The sequence below is a fragment of the Hippopotamus amphibius genome, chromosome 1 (assembly GCF_030028045.1).
Source record: "Hippopotamus amphibius kiboko isolate mHipAmp2 chromosome 1, mHipAmp2.hap2, whole genome shotgun sequence".
NCBI lineage: Eukaryota > Metazoa > Chordata > Mammalia > Artiodactyla > Hippopotamidae > Hippopotamus > Hippopotamus amphibius.
In genome coordinates, this window is record NC_080186.1 from 206,183,563 (window position 1) to 206,205,147 (window position 21,585).

The window sequence follows — 21,585 nt, forward strand, 5'->3', positions numbered from 1 at the left end:
GAACGTACTCAGTAGCCTATTTCACTAAATAATATACCAATGTGCAAGTATATTTGCATAACTAAATTGCATCTAAGAGAATTATTAGAAGACATTTTGTATCAGTCTGTATAATTAATTGTGATGCTTTTTATCCATTCCAGAAAGATGGTCTTTATTTAGTTCATCCCTAATGCCAATCATGACTCATCTTGAATGAACCAGAATTAAAAAAGTTTCTAAAGTAGTATGATAATCAGATATGAAAAGAAAACACTAGCTATATTTTATTAGAAGCACTTTAGTAAGACAGTCAATAAACATAAAACAGAAGGTGAGACATTGGGAATTATTGCAAAGAAAAATTATCCAAGTTGCAAAAATTATCCACATAAATAATATATCTGAGTAGATGTTGACTAGCTGATGTGGGCTGGTAAATACCTAAATGCTCTATTTTCCAAAGAATGATCAGTGGGAGTTCCATAGTTCAGCTTCATCTTCCTATCAGGAATACTGTAGTAAGATCCTCAAATAGCCTTGATCGGTAGACTCTTTGAGCCACTAAGACAGGTGTATTTTGTAAGTTCTTTTCCTATAAGTCAACTAAGAAAGGGATGGGAACTAAGATTTATTGAGCTTCAACTTTAAACCCAAAGCTTGATACTGTACATATGTTATTTTATATAATTCTCGCAGAAACCTCATGAGTAGGTGTTGTCTCTATTTTATAGATGAAAAATCAAACTCGGAGAAAAATCAAATTTGAGGACGTTAATTTCTCATGACTAATAAACAGCAGATCAGCATTCAAATCTAGAGTCCTTTGAATCCAGACCCCATGTTCTTTCCTTTCTCTTTCTATCATGCTGCCTTCAGTGCAGATGTGATAAAAGAATATAATCATTATTAAAGTATAGATTTATCTTTTAAAAGTCTATTTATGAGATCCTAAATAAAAATTTGGTGGAGAAAGCTATCACAGTTTTATAGAATATACATCACTTGGATATTTCTAGAAACGACAAGAGTTTTCCCTCTTTCGTTTTTTATCTTTAGCGTGTGCCCAAATGTCTGCTGTTCTAGGCACTGGAGAAAGAGCAGTGGGCAAAGTAAAAATGGTTCATGCCCTTGTGGAATGTGCACTGTAGTGGAAGAGACAGACATTAAACAAATGATCACACACAAAATTATACAAGTTATAAAATATGATAAGTACTATAAGAAAAAATGAAGGGTGATAGGTAAAACAGTAAGTGTGGGGGAATGAGGAGACCAGAAAGTCAATTTTTCTGTCTGCTGGTCCACACTTGCTGTCAACACATTTATTTAGGAGTGTGAGATGGGGGGGCATTCAAAGTCCACTTGGTGGTGTCTAGTTTGGGTGACTGAGTTTATGATGAGATGGGGGACCCAGGAAGGGGAGCAGATGCAAGGGTGAAGATGACTTTGGGCTTTGGGTGTTTGAGGTTCCTGGAACTTTTAGGTAGACAGGAGTGGAGGACATCCATCCATTGGGTGTCTGGAGACGTAGAGAAAGGTAAGGAGTGGGCCTCTAGATTTAGGAATCACACATAAGTAGGTAGTAGATAAAACTGAGCTCACTTCTGCAAGATGGGTTGGGTTTGAAGTTGAGAAAAAAATTTAGTCACCTTTGAAAATAATAACTAAATTAAGTCAGTCAGCATTTCCCAGGGTACATGTCGCAAAAACCTGATTCTGAAGAAGGAAAGTAAGTGCTCCTTAAAATAAATAAGCAAAGAAATAAACGTTTTGTCAGCAATGTTTGGGAAGCAGGTTAAAGTTTAAAAAGTTCCTCAGCCTCTAATATACCGCTGTGCCTCATTTGCCAAAGGTATTAGACCATTGAACTTTTTGGCTTAAGGAGTATTTTGTAGAAATAACATTTTACAAAAGGCCCGCTGGGAAACACTGGATCATAAAGCATAAAGGCTTATACTTAAGAATATTCATGGTTTTGGGTGGGCAGACTGAAGTTTAATCAAGAGAAGACTGAAATTAGAAACAATGAAAGGTATATTTGCAGTTGGCAGGTAGAAGTATTTGAAGCCAGAGAGGAGAGCTGTTGTAGCCAGTTCATCAGGAAATGGCAGTGAGAGGAGTGAGGTTCTGAAGGTTAGGTCGAGTCCAGAACAGAATGGGTTCAGACAGGGAGATCGTCCAGGGCAGGAAGCTGATAAAGACGTGAATGATAGAGACGCCTGGGAAATAGACAACAAAGTGTGAACCCGAGAAACATTTTGAGGACAGGAATTATGGGACTTGGTGGTAGATTAGAGTAAAAGAAGAGAAAGGCAAAGATAACAATACAGTTTCTGGCTTGGGAGAGGAATAAAGATACACAGAATGAAACCAAAACCTTAACGGTGTTATGGCTAAAGCACTTCCCAACTCCCTGCTGGATTTCTAGAAAACAGAATACAGCTCTGTCTGAAAGTGCAGTCAGATCCCTTCAGTATTTTCAGTTAAATGGCATGAGACTAAACAATTTTGAGAAATTTTGAACACAGATCTGAAATGCTATGTCCATACTGTCAGGTCCAGTCTTCAAGTGGCCAAAAAATAAACTCCAAATTTATAATTAAGAAATATGCTAACCCTGCTGAGATTGACTTTTTTAAATCTTGAATTGCTCAAAGAAACATGAACAGTTCTCTGGTCACCTTCATTAAAATGCCCTACATTAAATCTGGCATTTACAGTTTTACATTAAGCAGCAAGATAGAAATCACACATTTTCAAATTCTAAGCAGAAATTAGTTTTAGATATATTTGCTTTCTTTCCAAATGTGTTAGTGCCAGAGGGCTCTGACAACGACACACGTTGTCTCACAAAGGAGAAAAGTAGTTTGTTTTTAAAGGCATGCTTTTTTTTTTTCCTCTCTTTGAAAAAAGTGCCTGCTTTCTTTTTTTCCAGGTGACATTTACGAAGAGGAAATTTGGGTTGATGAAGAAGGCGTACGAGCTGAGCGTGCTGTGTGACTGTGAGATCGCCCTGATCATCTTCAACAGTACCAACAAGCTGTTCCAGTACGCCAGCACGGACATGGACAAGGTGCTGCTCAAGTACACCGAGTACAACGAGCCGCACGAGAGCCGGACGAACTCAGACATCGTGGAGGTGAGCGCGCATGCGGGCCTGGTGGACCCCAAACTTGGGTAGGGCCGTGGGTGTTCGGACCCCCCCACACAGACACACAAGCACATCTTCCTTTTCCTAAGATGGTCATATTCCCACAGGTGTACCCAGCGTTATCGCCCCAGCTATTACCCTCTCTTTCTTTCTCAAAATGCAAGTTAGTGTGGTATGGTAACAGGGACTACGTGAATCTGGTCCTTGCTAGAAATCAGGCACCTGTGTCAAATTATTAACCTCATCCTTCGTGATTTGTCATTGTCTACCACAGCGTCAGGCCACCAGAATTGGGACAGGTGGCCCGGGGACGGCTCACCCACATTTTAGATTACTTCTCATGATTTTTTTTAAGTATGTACTAGTTTCCCATCAGTCAAAGAAAAAAAATATTTTACGATGAGCTCACTCCAACTTTTCATTTGTTCTTCACTTTATGTCTCTTCTTTCTAATTCATTCTTCCTAATATATTCTTGCTGGAAGAGTAAAGACAGTTATTCTCCTAAAAATGTGTTCCCCCAAAGATATCATTTGATATAGCACTGTTAATATACATGGAATCAGAACTCTGATGAAAATGGATTTCTAAATGTTCCTTGGTGTTTTATCAAAGTTAAATTTAAAACATTGTTCTATCGTGCCAAAAATTGATAAGCATCATGTTGAAACTCAAAAATATTTTTGATTTGTTAGCATAAGTAACATTATCGTAGTTTTAAATGCTTCCCACATGTATCCTATTTAAATGTTATTGCCTTATAGTACCCTTCGTAAGCAATGAATACTAAACCAGAAAGGAAGAGGTATAATGAGGTATATATATCCCCATTATACAGAGATATAATGTCCCCAATCTGTCTGTTTTCCTCACCTATCTATCTCCTCGTGGTTTCCTAGATTGTGACTGCTTTCCCAGAATTAAGAGAAAATAAATCTTTCAAAAGTATGTATTCAGAATCAGTCTGCCAGAGTACAAGTTATTCTTGCCATTGCTTAAACTGGTTCCATATTACAAAGAAAAATCTAGCTCTAATCCTGATCAGATTAATCTGCCTCTCACATCCATCTTCTCTTTATATGTTATAATTGTCTAGGATTAATTTTCATTTCTTTACTTTTATTTGGAAGTTTTTTTAAAGTATTGAGCTGATCAGTTAAATTTTTAAATTTTTTGCCTAATAAGGCCAAGCAAATAATTTCAGAGAAACAGAAGTAGATGATAAGTAGACCTAATGTGGTGTGTATTTAAAATATTTTCAGATTTGCATTACTGCCCATTTCGTTTTTCATTGACTGATGATTTTAATTGTGGACTTGCCTTGATCTTGAAATTTAAGATCATTTATAAAACTTACCTAGGATGTATTTCAGATAGTTATTTTACTCATGTACACATATATATGTGAAAATACATAAACAAATATTAACAGACAGTTGTCAAACCTCGTAAGTGCTTTCATGTGCATGTGTGCTTGTGTACATTCACACACATTAAACATAAGTTCTGAACAGAAGACAACTCTATACTCAAAACTCCACCTCATTACCAAAATTATTACAACAAACATTGTAGGGTAACAGAAAAGAATCTGAATTGGAATTTGTCATCAAACTTGAACTCCTCCAGTTCTTAGTATGATGGGAAATGCAGGAGAATCATATTAAACTAGTTAAAAATTTGTTGACTTGTGGAATTTATTTTCTTAGGAGTTTAAAAATCTATAAAATTGTCTTCTGAGGGCTTTGCTCAGGAGTATACTGTGTGGTTTAAGGGAGATTTAAAACTTCAGCATACCCTAGAGATTTTCATATTCTTCAACAGATGGGTATCTGAGCCAGACTTCTTCAAGGTCACGAGAAGAACATTGGGTTGAAAGTCAGAGGCCTTGCCGTTGAACCCTTGCCTTGCACAGTCTTACTGGGTGACATATTAGCTACTTCTCAGGGCTGAAGTTTTCTCATCTCAAAAATGAAGGCAGTGAATTTGAAAGTTCTGTGCAATGTAATCCTTTAAAAAGCAAAAAGAGTAAGGTAGCAACTGAGGCTCCTAGACCAAAACTAGAGATGGTTTTGATTCTTTGGATGAAAATAACATATAAGTCTAACACAATGTGGGACTGCCCTGCTCAATGACCTGAATCACACAGTCTTCACCCGTTCGGCTTTCCCACACTTTAGTAATAACTGAGATGATAGAGAAAGAAGTAAAGCGGGACCCCTAAGCTTGGCAAAGTTTATACCATAAAAATACATAGAGTACTTTTCAAAGTGCATTTCACTGAAATCAGTGTGCTTGAGATACTTGGTGGAGAAGAGGGCATCTGGGTGGGAAGCTGAGTTTTTAACAAGCTTCCCAAGTAATTCTTATACACGCTAAGTTTGAAAACCTCTACAAGACTAAGACATAATTGTGTTGGAGGCTAAGAGCCTGTGATACGTCGGGGACTTAAGAAATCCATTCTTAGAATGGATCTAACACAAAGTTGAAAGTTAGGGTAGTTTACTACTCCTGGGTAAAATTTAAAATCCTATTTATTTTAATTTAATGGAATACACTTAACTAAGTTTAATGAGGAGCATAATATGTTTCATGAAGGGTCATTAGTTTTATATTTCCCATTTGGACCATTACCCCTCTCCCTTAACCCTCTGAAAACAGTTTACTCACAAGAAAAAAAAAGATTGGCGCAGAGAGAGAAATAATATGATTCCCAGCGTTCAGACTGAAATACAAATTTCTGGGCCATCGCAGAGTAGTGTTACAGGGTCACAGGAAATTGTGCAGCGCGTGGGTGTTGAAAAAGATTCCTTCTTTTAGCAAAAAAAGCTCTTCGTAATCATCATATCTTTGCTTGATAATTAGCACTACTGTTACAATGGCACAAAGACTTACAAAGACTTAATAGACAGACTGGGATTGGTTTTTTTTTATTATTATATTATAATGCAGCTTGAATATCTGTTTAGATACAATATATAAATATGCCAGATTTTGTAAATGTGTTAAATTTTTAATCCATTGGTTAGAAAAAAAAAACAGTTGTATTAAAAGCACTTCCCGTGAAGAAAGTCCATTTTATTTAACTCTATGACAAGTGTACTAGATATTTACCCAAAATGCTAGCTTGTGAGGCTGTGGAAATTCAGCAGGGACTCTGATGGTATTAAGGAACTTCCTCCTTCCTCTCTTCCACCCATCTAGCCCCACTCCTTTCTCTTAGCTGCCTTCCTACTCTCACAGTTGATGCTGGGCTCTCTTCTGCAAGGAGATGTGGGGTTGGGCACTTCCGGATGACCTGAAGATCTCAGGCCCCTCAGTGGTGATTTAGCAGGCACCAGCTTATGCTCAGCACTGGTCAAGGAATTCTGAACCGGGAGACAGACATTGGTGTCAAGGATATAAAACATATATAAAAATCAGCTTGGGAATGATTGGAGGGCAAAGGAGCAATAATCTCATTAATGTAATACAAGCTGCCGAAAGGAAGGCGTAACCTAAACAATTTAACAAAACTTTCAAACAGGTCATCGATCACCAGATCATTCCAGGTGATCCTCGGAGTGACAGAAGTCCCAGACAGGTTACCTCCATTTCCAGCACACGTTTTCTAACCACAGACAAAACCCATGTGGGAACATCACTTAGCACCCGGCCAGGAAAGAACCTCTCACCCCTCAGTGACTCAGTGATTCTATTGAGCTGCTCATCTAGTCTGGGCCAGTGACTAAGTCTGGACATGGAATACAACACAAGACCCCATGCTGCTTCCTGGGAAATCAAAAAGATGGATGTAACGCCTGCAGAAGGAAACTTTGATTCACATTTCTCTTGGTAGAAGACTACTAGCTTTTTTTTTTTTTTCAGATGCAAGGATGGGCAAGAAGAGTGGGGGGCAGGGCAGAGAGGAAGGGGAGAATAAGAGATGATATTTACATGAAATTTTATTTTCTGTGACCTGATTCCTGTTTGGATTTAAAGACTTCTAAGAACAGTTGTTCCAGCAAAATGTCTCCTTGCACAGTGATAATTAAGGCCTGAATTGGGTCTGAAAAGCCTTAAAATAGCTTATAAACTTTAGTGTTCCACAGTGCCTCTGGAGGTTATCAGTAAGTTAAATACCTTTACTTACATAGTTGGTGAAAATTAAGAACAATTTTTGTTGAAAAGCAAATGCAGCAAATAGTGGAATTGGACTTCTTTACACCCTCTGTATTACAAAATTTGGGAATAGATGTAAAATATAAAAATAGGTCTCTTTTACTTGAGCTTTCATTATATCTAACCCAGTTAAATAGGTTCCAATTTTATACTTATAAAAATATACATACATGAAATTATTCTTATGCATGCTTTATAGATGTATATTACACAGATACTTTTCTTAAAAGAAAAAGGTTCACTTATTTGTTTAGTCATTTGTTGAATTTTCATTCTTTTATGCATTCACTGAACAAAGATTGGCTGAATTCCTGCCATGTGCTCTGGGCCATGGAATGCCTGGAGATATGAACGTAAACAAGGCCCGGCCCTCAAGGACTCTTCGTCCTTAAGATTGCTCACAAGGCCGTGCATGATCTGGCCTCTGTATTTCCCTTCCCCTTTAACCTCACCTTTTGCTATTTCTCTCCAACCAAAACGCACCCCCCCCCCCACCCCCAGTTCCCATCCTATACTCAAGCTACCTAATGATGTTTATATCCCTCAGCTTCTCCAAATCCTGCTTGTTTTGTGTTCAACATTCCTTACTAGGCCTTTACTTGGCCTTTATTTATGCTTCATTCAAGTCAGGTCCTAATTTATACTTTTGGAAGTATCCTGGAGATGCCTTATAATTTGTATTAGGTGCTTTTCCTATACTATAGTCATAATATCTTCTATTTTCCCTATCAAGGCACTGTTGAAGCTGTTATCCAGTTGCTTGTTCCACACTAGATTTTAAACTCCTGGAGGGCAGGGACTGTGCACATTTTGTTTACCATCATATCTCTGGGGCTTCGTGTGAGGTCTAGAGAATGTTAGGCCGTCAGAATGTTAGGCCGTCAGAATGTTAGGCCGTCAGAATATATTTGTAGAAAAAAATAGACAGGGGAAGACAGGTATAATAGGATATAGCCACATGATTATTATATAGCATAATGTTACTCATTTAAAGTATGAAAAATGTTTTTATAGCTCCAATGAAACAGTTCATTAAAAGTTTATAAATTTTATCAAAGCACTATCAAAAACTACAGTAATCTGATCTGTGCCATCTAATACAGTAGCCACTAGCCATGTGCAGCTAGTGACTGTCGAATGGGACAAGAGAAGATGTAGAATGCATTGATACCCAGAAAGTTCTGTGAGACAGCACCGGCCTAGACTGAAAGATAAAAAGGGAGGCATTTATACTAATTATGTTTTCAAATCAACATCAGGATTAATTCTTCAATATGAAATTTGAGCAGTGCATTTCAGAAGTGAAGAACTGTGTAGCCTTGAAACTTTAGAATTCAGAGCATAAATGTTCACTGTGAGAGACACCGGTTTGAAACTAAACACTCATCATAAAACTAAAAGCACATTTTAACCCCACACCAATAACCACAGAGTCAATCAGTAAACTTACTGTCTGATCTGAAAGCACTTTTGAGTCGTCCAGGCTGACAGGAGCACTAGCCACGTGGGCTAGGTAATGTGTGCTGTTTTTTTTTTTTTTAAATGTGAAGCTTGTGAACGGAAAGATGGTAGGTCTTTCTTGTTACTATTTTAAACTTACTTGCAGCAACATGGGCCAGTATTTAACTTTATAATTAGTAATTAATTTCTTTAGAAAAGCCGTTTTTTTCAGGACCTTAGAGAAGTAGTATTCTTGAGCCACATTAAAAATTCTTCTTAGGTTACTATAAATTTATAATTAAAATAGTTCTTATTGAGAGTAGCTCAGTAACTCTGCACTGTCCTCTGTTAAAGCAAGTATATAATTGCTTTTCAATAGATAGTACTGAACAGTGACGAAAGGATTAGTATATTATGTAAAGATTTAAACCTTCAGTGTTGAGGCTTCTAAGGAAAATCAGAAAAAAGTGATTTTTGTAAAAAAAAGAAAAAGTTTTGCGCATTTCTCCTAAATTGTAATGTTCGTTTTTGTTTATATGTCTTTAAAACACTTTTAGTAGTCCCTGTAAATCATATTTATATTTGCTCCCCAAAGTCTAAAAGAAGAAATGAGTCTAAAAATGTAATTATGTTTCTCATCACTACCACAGTGGATTTTTATATGACAAATTTGAAAATCCATTCCTTTTTAAAAATAATGCTCTTCCTTAATTTGCATACATTTTGTAAACATGAAAGCTGCTTCACATCTCAGTTATTAACAAAATCATTGTTGAACAAATAAAGCATGTTACATTACTTAAGTTATATGCACAAGGCAATAAAACTGAATTTCCTCTCATCTCTCTCATTGCACAGCTCTAATGGCTTAATACTAACAGAGTTGACAGAAAATTATTTAATAATAGTAGGAGCAGAAAAGACAATAGGTTTCAAAATACAGCCTTTTGTCAGTAGTGAAACTGCTTTATCATTATTAACCATCACCATTTTATCATTATTATTTTACATGAACCACCTTGAACTGGAGCAAACCAAAGTCCTCATGATTTTTTTTCTCAATATCTGAAAGTGGGAAACATATTTAGCCTGGATCATCATTGTCAACATTGAATGATGTATACGGAGTTTATGGCATGAGGGCTTGGTGATGGACAGCACATTTGAACCTAACAGTGGCATTCTAGGCCTTGATAGCCCCTAGGTAAAAGTAACATTGTATGGTTTTAAAATGTATCAAATAAGATATCAAAGAGTAGAACGTCTTTACTTTCTCAGGGTTGGGATTCAGTACACACTGTGAAATATTCAAAAGTGAAGTTTCAGGAACCATTTCAGAGTCCTGCCTGGGGTCAGAATAAGAGATGATGAGTCTTTAATCAAAGGATGTTTATTATTTGACTGCATTTTTTAAAAATTATTATTATAAATCTATTTCCCTTCCCTGAAGGACATGATGATGTTTTATCTATCTCCGTAACTACAACTGCCAGCTCAATGTATGGCATATTATAGACATTTAATGAATATTATATATATATATATATACACACACACACACATACATATATACATATGTATATATACACATGTGTATATGTAATATATATAAAACAATTTACTGATGATCATTATGGTATAAATATTAAAATTTACCAAGTTTTCTTCATTGACGTCAGATAGGTTCTAATAATAATAAAAGAGAATCTTTCAAGCGAACCAGAGATGAATAAAGGTTGTTGCTGTGTAAGAAAAAAACAAATAGGCACAGGAGACGGCATAGAAATACTGCTTGTAGTCCTGGTGGAACGTAAAAACTTTCAGACCAGCATACATGGATTCCTGGGGAAAAGAGAAGCAACCCTGGTACTCTGGCCAGGACCTGACAAGAGAGCTGAGAGGATCTTAAACAGAATTTCTCGGCCCCGTCCAAATTGCGGGAGGGATCTTGCTGCAAGGCTGATTCTGATTCGGTGAGTGTGGGGCAGAGCCCAAGGCTGTATTTCCGACAAGCTCCCAGGTGGTGCTGATGCTGCCAGTCCATGAACCAAACTCTGAGTAGCAAGGATCCAGACGTCCCTTTACAAATATCTATGTGCTCCAGCGTGGAGTTTGAAAGTACATTTTTGAACATGTATCATTACCATCAAAAAAAGATTTTTTTAAAACCGATATTTGGGGGCTTCCTAGGTGGCGCAGTGGTTAAGAATCCGCCTGCCAAGGGAGAGGTCATGGGTTCGATCCCAGCTCCAGGAAGATCCCACATGCCACGGAGCAACTAAGCCCGTGTGCCCCCCAAAAAAAAAAATTAAAAAAATAAAATAAAATAAAAAAATAAAACCGATATTTGGTGAAACTAACTCTTGAAAGCAAGTGCATTACGTTTTTGGAAGTACTGCAATATAAAAGGCCTGTAATTACACAGTGAGGTGAGCACTGCTTCTCCGGGCCCCCTCCCTTGTGAGGGCCTATCAGTTGGTAGTGGCTCCCTAGAGCATGTGTTGAGGAAGAGTCTGAGTTCGAGACCAAATTCAGCAAGCAAGTGAGATGAGAATGGCTGCAGGGGGTATGTGCTGTGGGTGCAGAGGGTAGTAGTGGCAGCTATGCTTTCCTTGTTGTCTTCAAGATCAAAATAATTCATAGGACATTCTGGGAAAAGACTTCAGACTCGATCATGATAAGGACTGTGATATGTATACAACAGATTGGGTGCATACATTATCTTATTGGAAATATATCTCATTTTACTAATGGCTGTTTGGCATGTTATCCAGTCATGTCTCAATGGCATTTAGTGTATTCTGTGTTACCCTGAAGTTTAGCCACCTGATGGAAGTTTTGAATAAGGAAAAAAAAAATTCCGTCAATTATTTATAAAGGTCATAGAGTTAATGACTAGCTGGGAGGTTAATTAGATTCTGAAAGCCTCTTCATATCAATTAAATCTCTTTATGTTTTAGTAAATAAACTCAGTAACTATTTAGAGTTACTGTTTTAGGATAAGAAATGCTGTAAACAGTAAACTCTACAATGGGTATTTGGGTTTTTTCTCACATCTGATAAAATATTATTACAAAAAACCTTACATATGAATTAAGAATAGTAACTCTCACTCAAGAATTCCTGAATTTAAAAGTTTATTTTTTTGAAATACCATGCAAATTATTCCTTAGTCATAAACAACTGCCGTCACTATGACCTCCAAAAAACCATTTAGGAGAGAAAAACTAAGGTCAGAGTTACTCTGAGAATGAGCTGCAAATCTAAAACCAACCCCACTCTCTGTTCTGTTTAGTTCCAGAAACCAAACCCTTTTCAAGGTTACTTGTACACACTTGTGAATAAGTAATATTTTTAGTGCCTATGGCCTGACAATTACAAATTCAGTCATTTCTGTCATGTGAATTCTCTTTGGATAATATAAACAGATTTCAGATAAAATGAAACAGATCTGCACTAATCATTAAGGTACCCATTAGCTACATGTGGCTATTTACATTTTAATTAATTGAAATTAAAGTTAAAAGTTTAGTTGCTCAGTCTCACTGGCCACATTTCAAGTGCTTCATTGCCACATGGAACTAGTGGCTCCCACATCGGTCAGGATAGGTACAGAAATGTTCATCACCCCAGAAATCTTCTCTTGAGAAGCCCTGATGTAGGGGTGAAACTGGCAAATCTAGTGTTCTCGTTGGTGAGGTAACTAGCATGATGGTTGATGGATACAACCTAATAAAGGACCCGTAAAGTGGAGAGGCTGCACCCGGCCATTCCATCTTCCATTCCTACAGCAGGCATTGGTTGCGTCCCCACTGGGTGTCAGGGTCTGTGCCAGGGCAGAGAGAACCAATCAGGAAAGCTGAGTCACTCAGCGTTTACTCCCCAGAACAGAATATTTGTTTAAGTAAATGGGATTCTGTGAAGGAAGATGAGAGGATGGAGGGAACCCTGAAGCTGAAATTACCCCGAGGAAGAAGAGAAAACCGGGGGAAGGGGCAGGAAAGAGTTGTAGGGGAGCAGAAACAAGCCAGGTCAACTCTAAACTTTTCCACCTGGAAGGGACCATGCACACACGCACGCGTGCACAGGTTCTTCTAATGTTTCCTAATTAGGTATGCGAGGAATTTTCTCTTCACCTGGGCTTTGTGATTGGGTTCTCCTTAAACACGGTGGTTCTGAATTAATTTCACATGGGGAAAAGAAGCTGCAGAGTGATTTTCCTAAAGAATGTTGTTGGTGCATGATCATGAGAGTTTACCTTTAAATGTTACATTTAGGAAATGAACTTTAAAAGCCCCACAAGTTTGGAGAGAAATTAAGTTCTAGTTGTGGCAACACCACACATTAGTTCTCTAACCTGGGGCGAGTTATTTAAGCTTCTTGGGCTTCAGATGCCTCCTCTGAGTTAGTATTGTCGACCCTGACGCACAGGAAGCTCACAGGGCTGTCATGATGATGACATAGGCTATAAAAGATGTCAGAACCCATTGTCACCTGTTAAGTTAGATAAGGTGTTTTTATTTTCAACATCAAGGGGAAAAGTTCAGGTAATTAAAGATGTTTTACCAAAGGACAGAGAAGAAGCAAATTCTTATATTGAGAATAATTATATAGCATATTGTATTAATAGGTATATCATTTAGTAAATAAATACTGCATTCTTACATAAATAACTATAGCATTTCTATAAATTAAGAAGATCTAATAAAGGCCAGTGAGTTGATTTTTTTTCCACAGCATTTGCAGAATATTCCCTACGTGCAAGGCATTGTGCTGAGTGTGTAGGAAATGCAGCGATGATTATGACATGTCCACTGCCCTCCAGGGCCAAAAACCCAGTTGTGGACACAACATGCACAGTATTTGTTCTCTCATTCAGCAGATGCTGATGAACATGAAGACCATGTGCCAGACATTGTGCTGGTTACTGATGATGCGCTGGTGACTATCCTACCCGACAGTCTGAACCATGCTAGGACTTAGAGTGCAGTGGGCTAACTGAAGGAAAAGAAAGTAATTACAGCTGTTGAGCACCTGAAAACATCCAGCGCATGGTGCATTATAGATGAAAGCACAACTTTGAATGATAAGTAGAGTAGGTTGATATGCTAAGCCAATCTGCAAGTCATTTATTCCCATTTAAAGTAAAAGTGAGACTAATAAAGGTAACGATATAGAGATAACATAAATACAAACACACACATAACTGTGTGTATGTATTGATACATGTAGCAGCCTTTAATTTTGTTTTCCCTTGGCACTGGATTTTTGAATATTATGGTTTCCCTGTAAACATGTGGTTATAATTTTTAGGGAAATTCTATAGAATACAAATGTTTGAAAAATGCAGTCAATATAATTACCCTTAAGATTGATAAAAGGGTCTCTGGAGTTGAGAAAGGAAATCTTAGTTACATCCAACATCCTGGTCTTAACTTTACAGATGAGGTTCCCCCCACCCTCCTCCTTAAATTCTAAAACATGATACATCTGGCGGAGAGGCTGGAAAATTGTTACATGCCTGTGTAACATTCTTATAACCTAATAGTTCTACAACTTTTCCTTCTCGCAGTTTAATCATTGGAGAATGTTCTTTGTTTTTGTAGTCGCTGTTTCACATAGTAACAGCTTGTTGTATTTTGGTCTGTTTGCCAGAGGGAAGGTTTATTTTTAAAACCCTGAACTCTGAATTTTTCTTTATTTTTCCAAGATTGAAAGCAGCTGAAATGCCTGGAGTTACAGGTTGAAGGCTGCTTTACAATATGTGAAGGGAAGCTTCTTTCCCTCCTCCCTTTGTGTGTGTGTGTGTTTTTAAATTTTTTCCTAACAAATGTCTTCTAACTGGTAGTTGCCTAAAAATAGAAAACTGCCTAACTAAAAATAGCCTGGCTCTCGTTGGTGCCAAGGAAAATGGAGAGGAATAGGCGTGGAATAGAGAAGGCTGAGTAATCCAGTTCTATTCATTCAGAGAAACCTTTGAGAATGCGGGGATGATAAAGTACCCTCCAGAAACCACAGGCCTGACTCTCCTTTCAGACTTCTAGGTGCCAATAAACATTTTAGCCCCAGGACACATTTTTTTTTCTCATAGGTTGTAAACATTTTCTGAAAGACAAGGCTTTGTTTCACAGAAGCTGACAAACTGCCATAACTAACTAACTTTCCTGAGGTCTTAAAAATTCATAATTATAACATGTATTTTAAAAGAGTATCTTAAATGAAAGTATTGTAAAATAATGTACATCGTGTAATAATTAGGAGGAAACTATTATCATAAAAACCGCTTACTGCTTGCAGTTAAACTCGAAACTTTAAAGAGTTTAGCAGAAAGAAAATTATTCCTCTGACTCATTGTAGCTAAAGAGAGCAGCTGACATTTTAGTTTAGCTCCCTTAGATGTAAAATTCTCTTGTTAAGTGTATATCCCCTTGATATACCAATATTTAGTCTTTCTTACAACTATAGTTTTCATCCAAGCAGATTTTCACTCAATTTTTTAAATGGAGTAGAAACTACTTTGATAAAGAACATTTTGAGAGTAGGATAGCTTTCAGTTTACAGAAACGAAATTCTAAGACGTAAGAAAATAATACATAGGCCAGTTTTGCAATGGTAACGCTCCCCCCCCCCCCCCATTTTGTTTTGCTTAAGTAATCTGAATAACCAGGTCAAACATAGCAACAGGGTGTGGAAATGTCAGCACAGTTCATGGGGTTATACGGGTCTGAGCATTGTTAAGTTCAGTTCCTGTAATGCTGCTGGTGATAAGACTCTTGAGACAAAGGACGATAATTGATGGAAAGAGACTTAAATCATTGCTAGAAGAATCAAGGTCCTTGTATCTGTGTACATCGACTCTTCTGGTCTCCTTCCGTCTTGTAAAGCATTTTGTCTTCTTGCATGGTGGCCCCCTACTGCTCTTTGTAATGGATGCAGACCACAAGTGATTCCTTCATGCCGCATACAGGGTGTAATTGTGTCTGTGTGGTGTATTAGTAATTACCAAGCTGAATTCCCATATTGTATCTTTACTGCAGGCATGGAAAAATAGGACATACAACCCTGCATAGCCATTTTCAACCTAGATAGTGAGCCACTTAGAGCTACATTCCAGGGACAAAGCCTTTTATGTGCACACTTTTTGAACAAAATTTTTATTGTTGAGGCATTTGTGCTATGCAGGACAAATTCAGTTTTGGAAATAATTACCTTTGATAATATATTCACTTCTGGCTTTTCAGAAAAGCCTTTGTAATATGGAAAATATTGCTATTTTAATTGCTAAAAAATCATTTTAATATTGCTAGATAATAGCAATATGAGCTATAATAACCATGCTAGACTATCATATGGAGAGAACAGTGCATGAATTACTACGTATAACAGATTGTATAACATTAGTAACCATTAAATACTATAATTGTTTTATTAGCGTTTTTTACCTTTAAATAGTGACATTTTCATATATAATTTATCCACTTTGGCTCAAGCATTGTTAAACTTCATAAAAAGCTGACAACAAATTTTTGTTACAGTAAGCAGATACAAATTAATAATTAATTTCTTTGCTATAAACTTTGCATCCATTCTTTATGTATTATGTAGCCAATATTGATTTGACTACCTCCTAATCATTGGGGATTTGAAATGTCTACAGTATTATTTATCTGTAATAGAAGCCAAAATAACACAAGCAGGGTGGTTTAAACACGAGAAGGTGTGTTTATTCTATGCATCAAATGCTTATAATGACAGTTGAAAACTATTAAATACAATAGCAAAGAAATTAATATGGCCATTTCATTAGTGATAACCAATGACATTAGATTTATTTTGCGAATTATCAAAACATGCAAGGTTTTAATTCCATTTTTATCTCCAACTTTAAAAGTTTTCTTTCAATATGTTTGTATTTTAGAAGTTTACTTCCACTTTAATCTGTAGATATTTCTATTCAAACATTAATTATTAAATTCCTAGGATGTACAGAACTTTATAGTGATGCTAGGAGAGATATAAGTTTGGAATACATGGTCTGTGACTTCACAAAACTTACAGTCTATCTAAGGTAGAAAATACACATGTGAATCAACCAGACAGAACAACAGGCATTGTGAGATATTGGGGGAGGCAGCATAACGGAGTGTTTGGGAGCATCAGTTCCCAAACTGGAGCTAAACTGCCTAAGTTCTCATCCCTCTCCACTGCTTACCAACTGTATGTCCCTGGGCAAGTCACCTAGGCACTCTTCGTCTTAATTTCCCCATTTGTAAATGGGGTTTAATCATAGTACCTAGAACATAGTTGTTATGACAATTAAATGATTGAACATTTTTTAAATGTGTGGAATAGGGTCTGGCACATAATGAGGTTTATGGTGATGGTGATGATACCTTGTAATCAAGTAATAACTATAGGAAGTAGAATATTTTAAAAATCAGGGAAGGTGGCCCTGATAGGTAGTAACTTTTATGCTCACACAAGTCAAGTGCAGAAAGATGGTTTTGAATTGATGAAGAGGATGGGGCCAAACCTTTCAAAAGACCAATTATGCAAAGATCCAGAATTAGGTGCGATATGGGAGGTATGAGAATGATACTGTATGGTCTCAAGCAGTAGAATACCATAGTGACAGCCAATTCTTGAGGAAGATTCTACTGGAAAATGTCAATAGAAGCAATATAATTGTAAAATATAGAAGTGCCAAAACTTTTTAATTTTTATAAGTAACATATGTATATGTGTACATGCTATAAAGCCTAAAACTTTTCATTATACTTATATATTTTAAGCCATTTTTGTCATCCTATGAACAATTATGATTATATTATAACGTTGTTTTTGAAATATGCATGTAATTTGTTTGCACTGATAATATACACATGCATTTCTCTGAAGATGATATGTCAGCTGTAGTGTCTTAAAGGAGCAAATTATAGAGACTTCAGCAGGCATATTTAAACTATATAAGCTTCTCTAGACTAAATTGAAGAAGAAATCAAAATCTATACTTCCGAATGAAGTATGTGCACTTTGAATGACCACATAAACAGGTCAGGATTCTGGATACAATACTGCCAAATGTAAAAACTCTATCCTTACACTTAGACACGTCTGTAATCTAAAAGTCCAGCCTTTTTGTTTTTGTTTGTATTTTTTTTAATTGAAGTATAGTTGATTTACAATGTTGTGCCAATCTCTGCTATACAGCAAAGTGACTCAGTTATACACGTATAGACACTCTTTTTTATATATTCTTTTCCATTACAGTTTGTAAGATAGCGCATGTTATGTGAGAAGGGGCAGATGCAAGTTCTAGAAGGTTAGACAGGTGGGTTTCTCCCACTTGCCTAAACTCCATTCTCCTGGGCAAGTTTCTTAATCTCCACTGAAGTTTAGCTTTATACGTGGTAAAACAGGGATAATAAATCTCGCTTTTGGTCTTTTTGTAAGAATTAGCTTATATAATGTACGTATATAGCCATTAGCACATGTTGGGTGCATGACACCCATAAATGTTATTTCCTTTCCTGTTGCTCCTTCCTCCTGCATTTGTAAGTGTAGTCAGTATTTTCTAACTTTCTAGCCTCTCTCTCTCTCTATCTCTCTCACACACACACTCACAACTTGGACATTGACTCTTCAGTATATTTTGTGATTACATTCAAACGAGATGCCACATTTTAAGTCGTTACATATAATACATATATAACTATTTCTTGTGTAATAAAGTCATGAAATTCTTCAGAGATAAGATCTTCACTGTACAGATTTTAAAACCTGGGGAAAGGTAGAGAAAGATTAAAAACTAGGAGTCACAAGTAACTCTGTTAACTAAAGTCAAAAGAGAATTGAAAAAAAAAAATAGGTGGAACCCTGTCAGATTAGAGGGGCTTGCCCCAGTTCCCTTGATGAACTCTGGTGAATAGAGTTAGGATAGAATTTATTCCCTGGTGTTCCTTTCGAACTACTGTGTATGCAGGGAGGAACACAGTGAAAAGAGAGAAGGGGTGAGGGGGGAGAGGGAGGGCGAGTGGGGGAGAGTTTGATTGAGCTTTAAAGGCAATGAAAGTAATTAGCAAAGCTGAAACAAGTGTCCCTACACAGCTAGTTTCTTTTCTGATGCAAAAACAAATAATTGATTTCATTAAAATACTAGCCAGCCAACAGTGTTTAGTATGATGATATTGTTAACAATAAAATATATCTCTCTTACATGGCTTCCAGCTTGTATCTTTGCCCTGACTCCCTCAGTATTTTGATGGCAGTAAGGATACAGGCTCTTGGAAGTCAGCCAAGCACTCTAAAGTATTACACATTTGGCTTAGTTCCAAGTGAACAGGTGTTTTAAATATTCCAGTCACATACCCACAATGTATATCGCTACTGGGGAAAGGATATCATTTCTGAACCACTGATGTTTGTTTGACACTCTCTTCCGAGCCACACCTATTTTGCACTCTGAAGACCTAGCAAAGATGAATTGTGATTTAAGGAAAGACAACCATCAGAGCCCTAATATTACCTATAGGAGGTGCAATAAATTTATAGTTCTGAGCTCTGCACCTGATATCGGATTCCTGAGACCAAAGCACTTGCTAGTCAACATTAGGAGAAATGGGGAAACATTTTAGTGCTTTCCATGATTGAGTTGCTACAAATATGAGAGATTTTATTTATATTAGAGAAAAATATAATAAATTATATGATAGTAAACTATTTGTTATGTTATGATTAGGGGAAGAAATTTGTTTTCCATTAGACACCATCATTCAGTTTGCAATATCCTAAAACAAAACAACCTAACTTTTGTGGAATCTAAATTACGGAAGTGAAGTATTTCCTTCTGGGGGGAAAGATTAAAACAGCTACGCAGAAATACATCTACCCAGAAATAATTCTGAAAATCCTTTCAAAATTCTTAGCTTCATGGTATAGTGTGCGTGTGCACGCGCGCACGCACACACACACACACACACACATGCACACGCAGTTCATGTGAGACTGGCAGTTTTTCCAGTAGATGAACTTGGATATATAACTTCCATCTTCTTGTGTACCAGTTCCTGTGTCAGATGAACAAAACTTTTATTGATTTCTATCCATCCCTTTGGCTTCTGCAGTAAAGTAAAATAATAAGTTGGGGTAGGGGGGTTTCTAACTTCTCCCAGCCACCTGCTTTGACTTCAAACCTCATTTTGGTATAGATTGAATTCCTCTGACCATTAGTCAATTGTGTGCATTACCTCATGGAAACAGATTTTGGACTGTGTTTTGCTTCCTCTTTTAATGGTACTGTTTCCTCTCATCTTTTAACAGTGGACTTTAAAAAGAAGTGGGAGTCTCTTCAGAATGATGGTGATGGCTGTTTGAGGCATTTTTAAACGATTAGGTGGTTCATATGTGGTTAATATTATTTATTCAACAGAAAATTGACTTCAAGCCCGTGTAAAAAGCCAAGTATCATAATTGTAAACTTCTTTTAAACGTTATACAACTTTGTTTAATTTCAATTTTCAAAAACTCCAGTTTCCCATCTGAGAGACTTGTGTGTGTTGGCCTGGCTGGGGAGTCCTCCAGAGAAAACAGGGCAGCTAAGCCACTGCGGAAGCCGAGTCGGTGACTGTGGGTGGCATTCCTCTGCTGAGTCAGGTCCGTGCCAGCCCTTCCCCAGGCTTTTACCAACAGTGTGGATTTTCTGACAAGATGCAAAACCCAAGTCTTGTGGTTCTTGAAACTCTCCTGCAGTTTTCCCCTTTTCCTTGGGACTTTGGGAAATTTTCACTTAAGAAGATCTCACTTCTTGCTCTGTCTTCCTGTAACTGCTGGAAAAAATTGGGAACCTGTACAGTGGTTCCTTTTACTTTTCCTCCCATCCGGCCTGTAGAGTAACAGTGTTGTCAGTATCGTTTTGAAAACAAAGGAAATAGCTTATGTACCCATGTTTTAAAAGAAGAATTTTTATAATGCGTAGAAGATGTCTCCTTGATCCTATAGCTTTGTCCAGAGAGAAACAATAATTTCTCCATAAAAGCATATATTTCTTCTCTTTTTCCCAACCTACCCCCCCTCAAACCCAGCAAAAATGTCTCAGAGTTACCAGCCGTGGCATCGCTCATCTACTCAAGCAAGTTGAAGTGGAGAGCTGAGCAGTTAGATTGTGAATCTAAAGAATATATGCACCAAAAAATATAAAGCAACTTTTTTATTCTTAGGAGCAGAGACTTAAGGTTCTTGCAAAGTATTGTTAAATAATTGCAGCAAACCTACACTTTACCCAGGTAGATACAGCCAAAGTGTTATTGCAAAGGACTTCCTTCCTCATCTTAAAAATATAGGCGTTGAAAAAATTAAGCCACCTTTCTTTCCTTAGGTTTTCAATAAATCTCCCCTTCATTTTAACTAGGTAGCTAATTAAAATGCATCCCAAATATGATTGAAGGGGCCTTCCCCTCTCTGCAGTGGATAGTACAATAGAACAATAGGGAAAACATTTTAGATAAGATCATTAATCAGAAAATGAATTCAGTTACAAATACATTCCTTTATGGAAAAATAAGATTTGTTGAACATTTAACCAATTTCACCTGAGAGTAAGTGTTTGAAGAAAACATAGGCATAATTTAGGCAGTCTTTATAATGGGGCAGATTTACAGAGGCAGAATAGTGAGATAGCTAAGAGAGCTAATTCTGGAGCTTGCACATGAGTTGGTTAACTTCTACCACTATCTAGCTTGGTAGACTTCAGCAAGTTCTTGAAACACTTTGCCCTTCTTTTTCTTCATCTGTAGAATGACAGTCATAGTGGAGGAGTGGCTGTGAGGATTAAAAAAAGAACCATGCCAAGCTACA

The 21,585-nt window shown here is 37.0% G+C and overlaps 1 protein-coding gene across 15 annotated transcripts in view; it reads left to right on the forward strand.

The window, feature by feature from the left end:
• The window catches only part of MEF2C (myocyte enhancer factor 2C), a 163,517-nt gene that overhangs the window by 89,066 nt on the left and 52,866 nt on the right, over positions 1–21,585 (forward strand). For all 15 annotated transcript variants that reach the window (XM_057739499.1, XM_057739609.1, XM_057739507.1 and 12 more), the window contains one exon: positions 2,918–3,121. In XM_057739499.1, the coding sequence (XP_057595482.1) occupies positions 2,918–3,121 (204 nt within the window). The remainder of the gene's footprint in view (positions 1–2,917; positions 3,122–21,585) is intronic.